We start from the raw sequence: 16,031 nt of genomic DNA, 5'->3' as shown, positions 1-16,031 counted from the left end.
CCACCCCCCTCCTGGGATCCCCCCGCCCCTGACCGTCCCCCCAGAACCCCATCCCCTCCTGGGACCCCCCTACCCCTAACTGCTCCCCCAGGACCCCATGCCCTATCCAGCCCCCCTCCCCCCGCCGGTCCCCTGACAGGCCCCTCGAAACTCCCATGCCTATCCAACCCCCCCCCAGTTCTCTTTCTTCCCCCCTCCCCCCCCCCCCCCCCTTCACAGACTATGCTTATTCTTCCTGTGGTATTAGGAGTTATGATTTCCCATTGCTTGTGGGTAATACGGTAACTCAGGGATTCAGCAAAGGAAGTTCCCCAGCCTTCTCTCTGCTCTATAGTTACAGGAAAAGGAAATCAAGGTCCTAGGTTAACACTTAATAAGAACTAATTTCCTCTGGGTTTTTGTAGGTTTCTTGAAGGAGGGCTGTGAACTCATCAATGAAGCCTTAAACTTGTTTAACAACGTGTACGGTGCTATGCACGTGGAAATCTGTGCCTGCCTTCGGCTGCTGGCTCGCCTCAACTATATCATGGGAGACTACTCAGAGGTACCCAGAGCCCCCCTGCCGCTTCCCTAAGAAATCTCCTGGGTGGTCAGCAGTTACTGTCTTCTCCCCCTCCCGCTCTGCCCTTTGTGCCTTCAGATTAACGACTCCTGTGATAACTGCAGAATGAGCAGTATAGTTGAGCTGAGAAGTGGATGTGAGAACAGGCCTGGGGCCAGGTCTCCTGGGTTCTCATTCCAGTCTCCTCTCTGGCCACTTACACCTGTCTGTTTTTCCTGTGTCTGGAATGGGTAGAACACCCGTTTCCCTACTGCATATGGGTGCCTTATGAGTCTTTTAGCCTCTCTTGGAAAAGCAGTTACCTAAGCATTAAATTTGATTTAAGGAAACAAAATCATTTGCTTCAGTGGGTTTCCCCTTTCTCCATTTATGGCTATCTTAGCTGGCTAGCCCAAGGGCCATGTGGCCAGCACTCTGTAGCTTTCACCACTGTACAGGTGGGCATCCTGATGAGAATTCCACTTGGATTCTGTTACCTTGCCCGTAGTCCTCGCTGGAGGTCATTGGTTTCTCCTTGTCTCGTATTGAAGGCTCTCTTATCTGGTACCCAGAACATGTGTCCTCCTCTCCAGCAGTGACTTGCTTGCTGGCTCATTTGGGCTGAGGGGTGCTGGGATTACCAGCCCTTCAGGCTTTGGCTATCAGAGTGCACCCCAGGAACAGAGAATAGCATATCCTCTGACTCCCAATGGAAATGAAATCTGGGTCTCCCACTTGCCCAGGCAGAAGAGTTGCCAAGAGGCAAACCTACCTGTGCCCTGGTACAACTCACCCAGACTTCTCACTGAGTCGCTAGAAGGCATTTCTCTTGCTGAAGTCCAAAAATGAATGGAAATTGTCGCTGAGTGTCCTCCGTTTTTTGAGAGAGAGAGGCTGGAAACCAAGATACCTTCCTCTCGCCAGTTCCCACCCAAGTATCTCTTGAAACATATGCCTCAGAATTTGCTACATCCTCCTGTTTGTCATTCTTTCGTAGGCCTTAAGTAATCAACAGAAAGCAGTGTTAATGAGTGAGAGGGTCCTGGGCATTGAGCATCCCAACACAATCCAAGAATATGTGAGTATAAAGAGAAAACAGTGAATGTCGTGTTCGCATCTGGTGTCTGTGCGACTTCAGTTTATGCCCACATTTGCAAGACAGCTGCAGCCTCCTTAACTTTGTAAAACAGTCTCTTGGTAAACCTGTTCTTCCCATGCTGCACGCTTTCTTGGGGGCGTTTCTTTTCTTTAGGCCTCTTATTACTAGGAACAAGATGTGTGGAAAAGTGGGTCTCTGTTTGCTCAGGGGGGTCATTGAATCGTAAGAGTTAAAAGTGAAAAGCAGGCCCTTAAGCTAATACTTTATATACACCAAAAAAACCCCACTTATAGCCATCACGGGAAGAGAGAGATTGAAATGGATTCTCCCAGCTAACCTCACGCTGTCAGTTTGTCCTTGTCGTTCTGTAGAAGGCGGTATTCAAAGTTTCTCTCCAAAAATCCGATCCTGCAGTTGCTCACGTTGAAATGTTGCCAAGTCTTACGGTGATGTAAATTAATAGCTCAACCATAAGATAATACAAAAGTCTTGTTTTTTCTGATTTGTATTTGTCTTGCTGTGTGAGACATTTTTTTTTGTTCTGGTTTGCCAGATATTTTTGTGTGTGTGTGTGTGTATATATATATATATATATATATATATATATATAGTTTTGTGGAGTTTTTTGCAGTCCCCCCCCCCGCGCCCTTCTCATGATCCCAATTTTGAAAATTCTGTGTAACGGCTGGGATAGTATACATGCAGGTCAACTTTGAAGTATCTCCTGAAGCTACTAGGAGATACTGACAGCTATATATTAACACAACCATGTCTTGCCACTATATTTCACACGGCACATCAGGCTTCTTTAGGTTGACTAGTGGATGAGTAACTTTCCAATGGTTATAACCTGAATTATTTTTATTCTTCAAGGCAGTGCTTTTCTCAGTGCCCCAGACAAGGGGGGGGCAGGTGGGAGGGAGATGAGTTTCTGTACTGAGGATGTGATGCCCCATTTTTAACCTTTGAATGTTTCTTATGCTGTAGATGCACCTTGCTTTGTATTGCTTTGCCAACAGCCAACTCTCCACAGCATTAAACCTTCTGTACCGCGCACGCTACCTCATGCTGTTGGTATTTGGAGAAGACCACCCAGAAATGGCACTCTTAGACGTAAGTGATCCTTCTGAGTAAACTCCTTGTCCAGGCTCTGTGAAGCTTGTTCACTTATTTTAATCCCGTCAATAGGCAATGTCTCTCCATCCCTTCCCACTGTGGTTATTGCCCCTCCTGTCCCATGACTCCTCCTTTCCCATGATCTTTGCATCTGCAAGCTTGCAGATGCATAGATAGTAGTTCTGTAAAGAGGAAGGGTGGTCTTGTGGCTAAGGCACTGGACCGGGACTCGGGAGATGTGGGGTCAGTTCCCAGTTGTGCCCTAGACTTCCTGTGTTACCTTGGGTAAGTCACTTAACCTGCCTGTACCTCAGTTCCGTGTACGTAAAATGAGGATACTTCCTTTCTCATCCCCTCTGTTTGCCTTGCTCAGAGCTCTTTGGAGGAAAGTTTGTCTCTAGTTATGTGCGCACAGTGCCTAGTGCAATGGGCCCCTGATCTCTGTGGGGTCCTCTACAAAGAGCTAATAAAAATAACAGGCCCACAAACTTCTCTGTGTCTTCAGCTCGAAAGGCTTGGTTGGGAGTCACCTCTTGTTCTCTGACCTGTGAACTCCCTCTTGATCTCTGACCTGTGTGTGGTGATTGCCCTTAGAACAACATTGGTTTGGTGCTTCACGGAGTTATGGAATACGACCTGTCCCTCAGATTCCTGGAGAATGCTCTGGCGATCAACTCCAAGTATCACGGCTCCAAGTCTCTGAAGGTTGCACTGAGGTACGGTGCCTCGGTCTGGGGAAATGGGTTGAAGTTTGTTTGGGGGTATGACGCTGTATAGGAAAGTTGGACTGTGAATCTACCCTCGTCGTATCTGGGATTGGGCCCCGCTCTGGTTTATGAGTGCTGTCCCTGGTCAGCTGTGTGCAAGCCTCCATTCTTTCATGTTCCTTCCCCCAACCATTTATATGAGCTTGACCACCCAGTTCAGTTGGAAGGTAGCGATGCTTGATTCGGCTGAGTCTGGCATAGCTGCTTCGAAAGGTTGAGAATCGGGGTCTAGAATTATTTACATGTAGGATCTACCACAATACAATGTGCTAGGTGTTGTCCACAAACACCGTAAGATGATCCCTGCTTCCTGTGTAAGAATAGAAAGAGTAAGTGAAGGCTGGGAGGAGAGGGATAAATATCATCAGTACATCTGGGGACTGAGATGATGGAAAGCACCTGGTTGTTGGTTCTTGCTGAAATAGCCTGGAGACACAGGGATCATTGCATTTTTCTTTCACCGTTAAGGGCTTGATCCTTGACGTGGCTCTTTGTGACTCCACTGGGAGTTGAGAGCACTCGGCACCTCTTAGGATCAGATCTTAAACTCCTTGGGTAAATACCCATTGCTACAGACCTCTCCCTTGGAAAAACTGGCCGGTGTGCATTGTCCCACTCGGAATTGCCACCCCCACACTGCAGCCATCTGTGCTTCGTCAGGGTGAAGAGAAATCTTCTGAAGCACCCCCACAAGTCTGATTTTGTTTTCCAACTGATGGATACAAATTCTACAGAGAACATTTTCCTGCATGCCTCCGTAGGGCTAGGATGTGTGTTGAGATCCAGAACCTCCCTTAGAATAACGAAGCCAAACATAGAAAGCTTTTTCCATTCCAAGAACATTCGAGCTGCTGAGACCAAGCCAGGGTGACTCTTCCCAACTGGAGAACAACCAGGTGATTTGGATCGGCGGCTCTCGCTGTTGCTGCCAGTGGTGTCTTTATTTTAAGATTCTGACTCCGGGCTGGCTAATCAAGAGATTCACATGTTCGCTTTCCAAGAAAACAAAATGCCCTTTTAGAAAGGGAAGGCCCCTGGGTTGCTTCGTCTCACTGTAATTACCTGCCTGGGAGAGAAGCCTGGCCAATTAGATATTCTCATGGCCTTCAGCATTACCTGGAAGTGCTGAGCACATAACATACAGCTGGCATTTTAAAATGTCCTGGACAGAAAATAAACTTCTTGTTCCCAAGCAGTAGAAAGCGACCAAAAAATTAACATCTCAAGTCCAGTCTGAGGTGACTTTTCTTCTCTGGCTGGAGTGATGAGGAGATGATCTATTTTTGCTAGGTTTTAGGTGTAATTTCCTAATCTAGGATGGCATAAGTCTGAAGAGTTAACCAGAGAGAAGGTAACTACTAACACCCTGTACTGAGAGTCAAATATCTGGCTGCAGCCTCCTTTGACCCTGGTCATCCCTTGAGCTGAGATGGTGAGGTGGCAGCAGGTTTAAAACAAACAAAAGGAAGTACTTGTTCACACAATGCACAGTCAACCTGTGGAACTCCTTGCCAGGGGATGATGTGAAGGTGAAAACTTAAAAAAAAATATATATATATATAGTCATGGTGGATAGATCCATTAATGGCTATTAGCCAAGATGGTCAGGGATGCAACCCCATGCTCTAGGTGTCCTTAAGCTTTACTGCCAGATGCTGGGACTGGATGACAGGATGGATCACTTGATGATTGCCTTGTTCTGTTAATTCCTTGCAGCATCTGGCATTGGTCACAGGGTTGGGCTAGATGGACCATTGATCTGACCAGTATGACCGTTCTTATGTTCTTAGCACTGAGCATTGCCTGCACCTCTTTGCAGCACAGAAGAACTCTTTCTCCCTTGATTGACCATGTGTTCATTAAATCTAACTCCGCGTTTCTTCTTTTCCATTGCAGCCATCACTTGGTAGCCCGCGTGTACGAGAGTAAAGCAGAATTCCGATCAGCTCTACAGCACGAAAAGGAAGGCTACACAATCTACAAAAATCAGGTCAGTGGCATATGCTTGCTTCGCTTGCCCCATTTGGCTTTCCGGTGCGAAGCCCCTAGTTCTGTGCTGAAACCGTCCTGCATCTTACAATGTGGGGGAGGCTTGTTTGTACGAACAGCTGGTGGAGAACTCCTCCTAGACTGTTAGGAGGTGATAGTCTTGCCACGTGCCTTTAGAAAGCTAGTGTTGCCACAAGGTCTCCCGTTTGACTTGTAGCCTTAGTGTCGCAGTCACTGGACAGATTTTCAGTCTGTGTGAAACACCTGCAGGCTTCATCGCTGCTGCAGAATGCTAAGCTCTGAGAAAGCAGTGACAAGATGCAGAGGGCACGTCTTGCTCCCGATAATGCCCTTTCAGATCTAAGACACAAACCAGTCCTGGGGGCAGGTGGATCCTGTCTTGTTTGCAGAGCTCACGGAGACGCAGCAAACCTGCCAACGTGTTCAGGCAAACCTGTTCGACAAAGAAGCCAGGCAATCGATTGAGCTCGCTCTCATGGACAAAATGCTTAGTCTGGTGGAGGACGTATCTCTTAACCGGAGAGAGAACATGCATCTTCTTGATGCAAGCGCACCGTTTTGATAAGCAGCTGCCTGCAGGCAGTGTTGCATGTTAGACGAGGTCATCCGCACTCACTCTACAGAGAGACAAAATCCAGTCCCAGTGGGTTGCAGTAGGTGAGATCTTACACTGTCTCAAATAACCATGTAGATGCTTTTCAGAGTAGCAGCCGTGTTAGTCTGTCTTCGCAAAAAGAAAAGGAGGACTCGGGGCACCTTAGAGACTAACCAATTTATTGGAGCATCAGCTGTCGTGAGCTACAGCTCACTTTGTCGGCTGCATGTAAATGCTGTGAGTCAGGCAGAGTTCGGGGTTTGTTCTGATACAGGGGGTGTGTGTGTTTGTTTTGTTTCTGGCCAGCTTGGAGAACACCACGAAAAGACCAAAGAAAGCTCTGAGTACTTGAAATACCTGACTCAGCAAGCAGTGGCTCTTCAACGCACAATGAATGAGATCTACAAGAATGGATCCAATGCAAACATTATGCCACTTAAGGTAACTTGCCTGCGTCTGGGTATTTGCCGCAAAGACGTGTATTTGCTGCAATAACAGTTGCAATGGGTAAACTTTTTGTTTCTCCTGGTTTGGGAGATAGTACCCACTCTACTGGTATTCCCTATTTTACTTGCACAGGGTTTCTTGGGCAGGTAGGATCTTCCAAAACAGAAGTGACCAAGTGCAACCCTGGATTTCTAAACCCCACCTGCTCAGCAATGTTCTTCTGGATTCCTTACCCATAACCTCGTAGTTAAGACTTTCTTTTGCCCCCAAGAGAAACTGAGCTGTCTTGGTCTATAGGTTTGCAGAAATGGGCTAGACAGAGAGCACCTGATACTGCAGGGTGCCTTTTTCAAATCTGACTCTTTGAAACCTTCATTTGTAACACTAGCTCATGCACCAGTGTGACGCGTGCTGTTGGCTTTGAATTTTTCAGGCGGTTTCATGGTCAGATAACTGCAAGAAAGGCCTAGGAACTTGCTGGGTTCTGATTTCTTCCTCCCGCCCCCCCCCCCCCCCAACTGAGGAGGTTGGGTGATTGCTCTGCACCATGGTCAGTCCCAGCTGGAAAAATCAGTACAAAAGCATCAGGCAGTCCCTGAGTCTGAGTTTGGGAGCCTGGAACACCTTAGTTCTGACTCCACTACTGATTAACTGTGACTGTCTCCGAGTCCGTTAACTTCTGTCTCCGTTTCCTCTGTAAAATGGCCCCTGTTCCTTGCAAAGCATTTTGAAATACATGGAAAGCAAGCACCAGGTGAATAAACGTTCAGCCGAACTGTCAGCAGAGCTAGCCTGACAGGAGGCTGGATGGCAAATCCTATCCAAGCAGGGCCATGCCCACCCGCCAGCACTGCAGCAATTAGCGTGTGAAGCGTCTGGTTCCAAAACCAGCCGCTCTTACCTGCGCGCGCAGCTTGCGGGAGCAAAGTTCTCCTTGCTGTGCTTGGGGAAGAGCCCAAACGCCCACACACGGTGAGTGCCCTTGGGACTTGCTGTGCGGGAGCTGCTGTACTGCTGGGTTCCCGGCTGGGTTCCCCCCCCGTTCAGCTACAGAACGGGAGAGATTAAAACGAAACGTCTTGAGCAAGATTATGGATGCAACTCGAATTAGGTGACACACTCAGGCCAGGGACTAAGGCAGATGCTTAAATGTGCCAAGGCTAATCCTTCCCCCATCCCCACCCTCCTGTCAATTTCTGAGGGAATGGCTCAAATCCACGAGACCATAAAGTTTAATCTCTCCTTATTCCCTGAAATTAAAAAGCCCAAATCCATTCAAATTTGGCCCATTTAATTGGTTCCAAAATTGGGATAGTTATGCAATCCTATTGCCCTGCTCTGTCTCCCATCTCTCCTGTCTACATAAGCACTTCTGAGGCCTCCAGCATTGAACTAGTAATCAGGTTTAATACAGCAGTGCCTGGGGACCAACTAAGAAGGGCCCCATTGCGCTCGGTGCTGTACAAATGTACAGGGGTGCACCTGATTTATCCTTCAGCCTCCTTAGGAGGTAAGGAAGTATTATCAAGTGTGAGTCAATGCTGAGGGGTCTCTGCTTTTTAGGATGGCTTACAAATGGCTGACTGACTGATTTATTTTTAACCCTAGTTCACCGCTCCCAGTATGGCGAGTGTGCTGGAGCAGCTCAATATTATCAATGGAATTCTCTTCATTCCGCTCAGGTAGTGTGGGGCACCTGGTGGCGTGCTTTTTCTCTGGTCTCGTCCCGGAGCCCCGCTGCATGGCTGTTTTTGGGAAAATCCGTTTGCCCTGTAAATCCCTGTTCCCCAGGGATTATTTTAATCTGACACTTCCATTTGTATCGAGCTCTGTTTCAGTGTGGGCTCTTTGGTTGGTGGGAGGGAGACCCCGATAAGTGGCAAAGAATTGTGGGGAAGTTGGTGATTTTTCTGACGGCATTTAGCAAAAGGCACCAAGTCAATGCGAAGTGCTTCTCTTCGGTAAACAAATCATTTCTGAGCCTGGTGCAGTGGCCTCAAGGTATGGCTGAATTCAGACGCCAGGCCTGCAAACTTCTGAGTCTGCCCCTTGGTTAATGGCAGAGGCAGCTAGTGCTGACCACCAGCCAGAATTAGGATGGGCCACGGGCCCAGGGGAGCAGTCAGCAGCTTCACTAAGGAGGGTGGCAAAGGTGTTGGGCGCAGTTTGAAATGTGTAAGCCGTGCTGATCTCGTGACCTCTGCCTGGTGCAGCCCCCAATTTCGTGAGCATTCATGGCCCACCATACAATTTCCACACGCAGATGTGGCCCTCGGGTCGGCAAATGTTTTGGCCTCTCCTCTAGGAGCACAATAGTGCTTGTCCTTGTTCCCAGGGTCATACCTGGGACAAATGAAGGAACGGTCCCATCCTGGCCTTACTGAATAACTCGAGTTTTACAGTGACAAGACTGGTGAGGTAGCAGGGAGCAGCCTGTAAGTGTGGGTTATCCCACCACTGTTAAACAGGCCAGCTGCATTTGGCAGGTGGTGTGCAGGGCCCTACTTCACCAGAGGGCTGGCATTGTAAAGAGACGCTGGAGGAGGCTGGAAATCCCCCAGGATTTCCTACCTTCCCCCACAATGCTCACCCTCCTCGTCTCACGTTCCCGAAGTAGCTGTAATACGGGCCCCCCCCTTTCTGCTTCCCTCCCTAGCCAAAAGGACTTGGAGAACCTTAAAGCGGAGGTGCAGCGACGCCAGCAGCTCCAGGAGGCCGTGAAGAGCAGCCAACAGCTGGAAGCAGAAGAGACAGGCTCCGAGGAGAGGGAGGCTGAGCCGAGCATGGCTTCTGCAGAGGTCCCCCCAGCACAGAGCTCTGCTTAAAGTGTGCCTCCCTTTAAAAAAAAAAAAAAAAAAAAAAAAGTTTAAACCCTCCCCCTCTTTCTGAGTCTGAACCAGGGTCTCGGGCTCCCCTGGGGCAGCTTCTCTCCTTTTTTTTTTTGACAATGTTATTGCACTGGTACAATTAATACACAATGCAAAGAGCTAAGTTGAGAACTAGAGCCGGACTGTGCTCGGGTCCGCCACATGAAGGGGGAAAGGTGGCCAGGGTGCAGCAGCGTATGAAAGAACAACTTAGATGAAGACAGCCGGTGGCTGTCAAGGACGGGGCGGGGGGGGGGGGAGGGGGTATGTGTGTCTCATCAGTCCATTTCGACTTTGTACATATATCTGAATTCCAAATGAATGGGCTGGAGGTAGGACATTTCTCAGGTCATTTTACGTTGACTAAGGGACACTGTTTTGCAAGAACACCCATCCCAGTGCGCAGTTCTAGCTCAAAACCTGGATTCCAAGCCAAATGATACTGGGTTTTTTTGTTGTTGTTTTTAGTTGCTGCCCTAAGGGGGGAAAAAGCAGCTATACTGGTTTGTCTAACTGATTGCAACCTGTGAAGAGTGAGGGGAAACATACTGCTTTTTGCTACATTAGGATATAGCCATTTGGGTCCTCTAGCCTTTCTTTTGTTGTTCAGTTCCGAGTGTCCATGGGATTTTCATACCGTTTACATTCTGATTTCATGATCTGTAGGTCATGGTGCAGCCCTTGTGCTCTCTGCTTGAGCCTGAGTAACTGAGGAAATTGCATCCAAAGAGTAAGGGTTTAAAATAAAATTTTTAAAAAGTACCTATTAATCCATTTACAATGGAAAATCCCAGTGCCTACCCTAGATCAGTGTTGGCATTAAAGTGGACTGTACAAATGAAATTCACATAAGGGGAAAACCTGGCCTCTGTTGCAGTAGCTTGCGGGAGGGGAGTTTGCCCTTCTTACCGCAGCTACTTTAATACAAAGCTGAATGAGCATCAGAAGTTAATCATCTTTTAATTGTAAGGTAATCGGCAAACTTCTACAGGTTTGAATCATGTGTGTCTTTACACAACCTAAAATTGCTAGGCATTTTTCCCTCTGGCTGAAAGAATACTAAAAATCCCATAGCACTTAATGCTAGGGATAATGTCTTGTTTTGGGGTTTTTGGTGGGGTTGTGTTTTTTTTTTTGTTTTTATTTTGTTTTTTTTGCAGGCTGGGTTGAGATCGCTCCCAGCAGAATTTCCATTGCAGGCAATGGATGTTACTGACATGGCAGATGCCAATGAATGAATAATATTGACTTTTTCTCTTCTCGCTTCTGCCTGCCCCCCCTTAAATACAGCATGCTTCCTGGTGTGCAGTCACAAGGCAAATAGGTGAGATCCACTGCAGGTCATGGGATGCCGACAGAGTTGAATGTCCTTTTCCAAGTAAATGAAGACATACAGTGAGATGTTTGCTAGTCCAAAACCATATCATGCTGCCCAAGGAGTCCAGTCTCTTTGTCAGCACTGGTACTATGCTAATTTGCATTGCTTTTTTGATGACCTTCTGGGAAAACAAGTGCTATCACTGTGCTCTTTATCCTTGGTTTCCTGTACTGCATTACTGGGTATTTGTAACTTTTTGAGGGGAGGGGTGGGGTGGGGTCGGGGGGTGAATGTACAAAGCAGAAGGCATCCCTGATCCAAAAGAACTTGCTCCCCTGTGGAAAACCATTCAATAAATGACAAGGCATCTTTCACAAAAGGGTTTTTGGTAATGTCTTCCAGTTCTAGTCCATTAATTAAACCTCTTTTAAATAAAATAAAATGTGCAAAGTAGTTTACTAAGAAGTTTGCTTTCATTCAACACAACAAAATTAGAGTTCAGGGATTTGTTTAACAGATTATGTTGCCACTTCTTCTACTTCACACTAGTGCAAAGAAGGGGAAATACCCATGGTGTAAACCAGGTCCAAAGAGGACTGAGCCCAGAGTCATAGGTGGGTTAAGATACACTCAAGCTCTTGTGAAAACCCCAGCATTAATCAGCACATAGGCGTTAATCATCCAGGTGCCAGTGAACTTCCATGGGATGTGAGTGTCTTACTCAGTTGAGCTAATACTTCCCTTAAAGTGCTTAAAATGTCATTTTTTCCCCAGTGGCTCTGTATTTCTAATGAAGCTCAAAACAAACCAACCACCTGCATTGTGGATTTTTGCACCAGTGTCCTGTTAAGATTGCTCTGATCCTAGGCAAATTTGTTTTGCAACACAGGCAGCTTGAATCTCTCTCCTTTGAAAAAGGTAATACCAACAGCTGTGGCCATTAACACAAATCAAGCATGGGTGCTCAGCCATCTCCAAGGTCTGCTGCTCTTATCCTGTCTAAAACCACATGCAAATTGTATAGAAGGTAACTGACCTGCCACTACTCTTGCTCTGATGAAATGACAAACATTCTGCCTCTGTAAAATGTGGCAACTGCTATAAAGTGAGTAACTTTTCATTTCTTTAAAATACTTAATGTAGTTTGGTAGGATCCTCATGAGTTTTGACGGCGTATCTGATGTTGAGGGCACTCAATACTTTTGTGTAACTAGAACAACTCATGGGGCTGTCTCTCAAGGTCCCTGGAGGTAGGTAAACCACTGCTTTTCTCACCCCTCTGCAATTTTGTCCTTTTTTATAGTGCAGTCTAATGATTTCACAGTAAGGGAACTTCAGCAATGTAATTTATACTGCACCTAGCTGTACATGTAGGACATGAACAGCAAGGAAGAGACCCAAACAGTTGGGATGAAGTGTCAGTTGTTTGGATTCTACCTACCCCCTCTCTTTGGAAAGAGGTAAAGTAGCATAGGAGTTAGACAGTGAGTTGAATATTGGAGCTAGGCCAAGCATGAACTCCTCTGGGTTCCTTTTAACCAGATGCATAACACCCAAGACTCCAGTTCTTGGCACAGCAGGAGGCGTAGGTGGCCTAGATACTGCAGAAATAATGGAGACCATCTGTTCCTGTTTAGTGAAGTATCCACAATTGTGTAACAGTCTCTATTTCCAAATTAGGCCTGGTCTATACACATTGTGTCAAGATATGATTTTTTTTTAAACTGTGCCATGGTGTTTAGACAAGCCCTTAAACAGTCTCATGTTATGCTTTGCTTGGGGGGAATGCAACACAAATGGACTGTAGGCAGTTCTCCTTCCCCTGTAGCCTATGAAAATGGATAGTCTGTCTGCTGCAGCATCCACAAAGGCTGGGGTTTGGAGCAGCAGGTTCTGTGCTCCTTAGCCACACAACGGTGGCACAGGTCTTTTGGTAAGCTACACACCACTTCAGGAGTGATACTTCCCTGCAGAGATGAATTCTTCACAGGCAGAGTCATGACCCAGGCAGTGGGGGAAATGAATTGGACAGTCACAGAAGCAGAGGAGTAGTCTAAACTGATTTCCTACCACAGCCAGTAAGGGGAGAGGGCAGATGAGACTTAGATACAGAAGCTGAATCATCACCTGCCTCCTGCATGTTTTGTTCTCTAGCCTGATTTCTGCATTTTAGTAAGTTTTTTAAAGTTAATAAAAATAGCACCAAGTAACCAACTCCACCCCTGCCCCCTCATGCAGTGCTGGGGAGGTACCTGTCTGTCTTAACACTAAAGAAAATGAATGCTTGAGCCCTGTTCCTAACCCCTGGGAGTAGTTAATTTTCCTTCCTGCTTGGTATAATTATGCTCTACCCAGCTTCAGGAGTAGCTTATACTAGAGCAGTTTATAGGGAAGAGAGGGGCTTAGAACTGATCAGTTTTTCAAAATAATCTTGTTCTGATTCTCCAAGAGGGTGTTGGCTTTTCCTCCCCATCACTTCCAAAAAGGGACTCCTCCAGCTTTTTCCCTGTCAGGGGAAAGTCTCCACTTCTTAATACAAATTTGCTGTAGCTCACAAAAGCTTATGCTCAAATAAATTTGTTAGTCTCTAAGGTGCCACAAGTCTTTTTTTTTTTGAAACCCTTCAGACTCGATCCCTTGTTTTGAGTTGTTTCAGGCCACATGAGCCTAAAAGCCAGCTTCCCACCTCTGGCCTCCCACACTGGAGTGGGAACAGGACACCTGCTTGCTAAGTGTGAAAAAGCAGTGTGTGAGAGAGGTACCTGCTGGAGCAAGGCAGAAAACAAAATGCACATTACCAATATTGCATCACATGCTGGCTCAACTCCGCCTGGGTTTGTTTTTTAAACTCAATTCATCAGCCTTACAACCACCTAGTCAATATTTTCTTTTAAAATAAATGCTCTGGCCAAGGAGTGGTACCCCCTTCAGCCATTTCCTCAGGACAGTGCAAAGTATTTCAACTAGACCTTGGGAAAGAATGGGTGTAAACTTAAGTGTATCTGTTACAGCATCTGAGTCTAGCCTTGTTTCAAGAAACAATCAGGAGCAACCAGCTGATGATTAGGTGGTTTCCTCATAAGGCACAGACAAGAATGTAGGTTTGGAAAGTACAGTAACGAGATACCCTATTCAACACCAAATCAATTCTAATGACTAATCGCAGTGCTGCCTAGGGTTAAATGAAGTTGCTCATTTGGGGGGCTATTGGAGAGAGGAGGAAGAAATGAGCAAAAAAAATACAGAACTCCACAGAGAATTGTAGCTATAACAGCAGAGAATCTCACTCCTTTTATACCTGCACTGTAGGAAAGAGAGCTGCAGACACTGATCCATAAATTAAACTACCAGGATCAAAGTTCTTCTAAGCCTCAACAGTTAGAGGTTTTTCAATTCCAAATTCCGCACACAAAGTAAGCCATGCATTGATCTTGGTAGCAAGTAGTTTGTTTGTTCTTGGGAGTGAGGGGACATGCACAGAAGGAACCACCTTTGCAATCACTGTCTGATGTGAAACTTAACTGCTCAAGACTGAATAGGCTAGAGCAAAATGAACAGCTCACTCTTGGGGAATTTAAATGAACTCTGGGCCTCCATCACAAAGACATCAGAAGATGAATTCATCTGTTTAAGTTATCGATGGAACCTCGCACTCAAGCGGAACCATGGATCTGTCAAAAGGTGAGGATGAGCTGCTGCTGCTTTTCAGGATTTTCCCCAGCACCTTGACTGAAATACAACCGCCCTTGTTATGATGCTTTAATTGCAGTTTGTGTACTGCCAACCTCTCCCTTTGCCTCCCTAGAGGTAGTTGAGGTTTTAGGAGGTCTGAATTTCCTAAAGTATTTTCCTTCCTGCAATCATTGAACTGGAAGGGATCTCCAGAGGTCATCTAGTCCAGTCCCCTACACTCCCAGCAGGACTAATTATCTAGACCCTCCCTGACAGGTGTTTGTCCAACCTGCTCTTAAAAATCTCCAGTGATGGAGATTCCACAACCTCCCTGGGCAATTTATTCCAGTGCTTCACCACTCTGGCAGTTAGGAAGTTTTTCCTAATGTCCAACCTAAACCACCCTTATTGCTTCTTGTCCTAGCCTCAGGTTAGGAAAAACAATTTTTCTTCCTCCTCTTTGTAACAATCTTAAACATACTTAAACTGTTGTGTCCTCTGTCTTCTCTTCTCCAGACTAAACAAACCCAGTTTTTTCAATCTCCCCTCATAGGTCATGTTTTCTAGACCTTGCATCATTTTTGTTGCTCTTCTCTGGATACTCTATTTGTCCACATCTTTCCTGAAACGTGGGCAGTCATTTCCCATTTTGTATGTGTGTAACTGATTGTTCCTTCCTAAGTTCCATTTGCTCTTATTGAATTTCATCCTGTTTACTTCACACCATTTCTCCAGTTTGTCCAGACCATTTTGAATTTTAATCCGATCCTCCAAAGCACTTGCAACCCCTCCCGGCTTGGTATTGTCCGCAACGTCTAGCAAGGAAAAGCTCCTTTTAACAAACATGATCTTGTCTCCACCACGTCATCTCAGCACCTCCCATGCATGCTTCCCCCCTCACCAACCCTGCATGCTGGGAAATTACTATTACCCCCATTTTACAGATTGGGGACCAAAGCCCAGAGAACTCCACTGCTCAAACATTCTGCAATAAAACTGCTCGACTAACACACAGTCAACACTGCAGGGAAGACCAGCCCAGGGGTCCAAATGCCCAGGCTAACACCCTAATCAGGACCATCCTTTCTCTCCATTTATGTCAACTGCTTTTAGTGGTGCAAGTTAAAGAATGAGCAGCCTATCCCTGAGAATGTTGCTCTAATCACAGTTCTATCAATTCTGATTAACCCAAATCCACAGTCACGTCACCCACTTCAGGCCCGTATGGCAGGCAGTGGTACATACACTGGTTATTAGTGGGACCATAAAAGATACAAACTTCATCCACTCACTAATCAGGTGGCAAGAGGACAACTGAATGTCACTTTTCATATAGTCAGTGGGAGGAGGGGGGGGAATATAACAGAGAAAGCTGGCAAAAGCAGCAGGAGGAGGAAATTATTCATGATGAGTATGAAAAAATAGATACCTATTTTTATCACTGCTTCCTTTCCCAAAGGAATTTCCAGGATTTGAGTTCATGTCAAATATTCTGCAAGGATACATAATTAGCTGCAACTTTACCTTTTAGTAGAGCAGAAAGGCCAACATTTTAACCCCTTCTGTGTTGAGTGGAATCCAGCCACCCTCCCATTCAAC

The 16,031-nt window shown here is 46.3% G+C and overlaps 1 protein-coding gene across 2 annotated transcripts in view; it reads left to right on the top strand.

Moving 5' to 3' along the window:
• The window catches only part of CLUH (CLUH binding protein of NUMT mRNA), a 55,410-nt gene extending 45,217 nt beyond the window's left edge, over window positions 1–10,193 (top strand). For both annotated transcript variants that reach the window (XM_077836479.1, XM_077836478.1), the window contains exons 19-26: window positions 405–544; window positions 1,539–1,619; window positions 2,628–2,753; window positions 3,351–3,472; window positions 5,420–5,513; window positions 6,435–6,569; window positions 8,184–8,257; window positions 9,232–10,193. In XM_077836479.1, coding sequence (XP_077692605.1) covers window positions 405–544; window positions 1,539–1,619; window positions 2,628–2,753; window positions 3,351–3,472; window positions 5,420–5,513; window positions 6,435–6,569; window positions 8,184–8,257; window positions 9,232–9,400 — 941 coding nt within the window. In that variant the 3' untranslated portion in view covers window positions 9,401–10,193. The remainder of the gene's footprint in view (window positions 1–404; window positions 545–1,538; window positions 1,620–2,627; window positions 2,754–3,350; window positions 3,473–5,419; window positions 5,514–6,434; window positions 6,570–8,183; window positions 8,258–9,231) is intronic.
• The last annotated feature ends 5,838 nt before the right edge of the window (window positions 10,194–16,031 follow it).

Source organism: Eretmochelys imbricata, chromosome 17, assembly GCF_965152235.1.
Source record: "Eretmochelys imbricata isolate rEreImb1 chromosome 17, rEreImb1.hap1, whole genome shotgun sequence".
In the NCBI taxonomy this organism is placed as follows: domain Eukaryota; kingdom Metazoa; phylum Chordata; order Testudines; family Cheloniidae; genus Eretmochelys; species Eretmochelys imbricata.
Note: the sequence above shows the minus strand (reverse complement) of the source record. Positions and strands in the feature narration are given on the sequence as shown.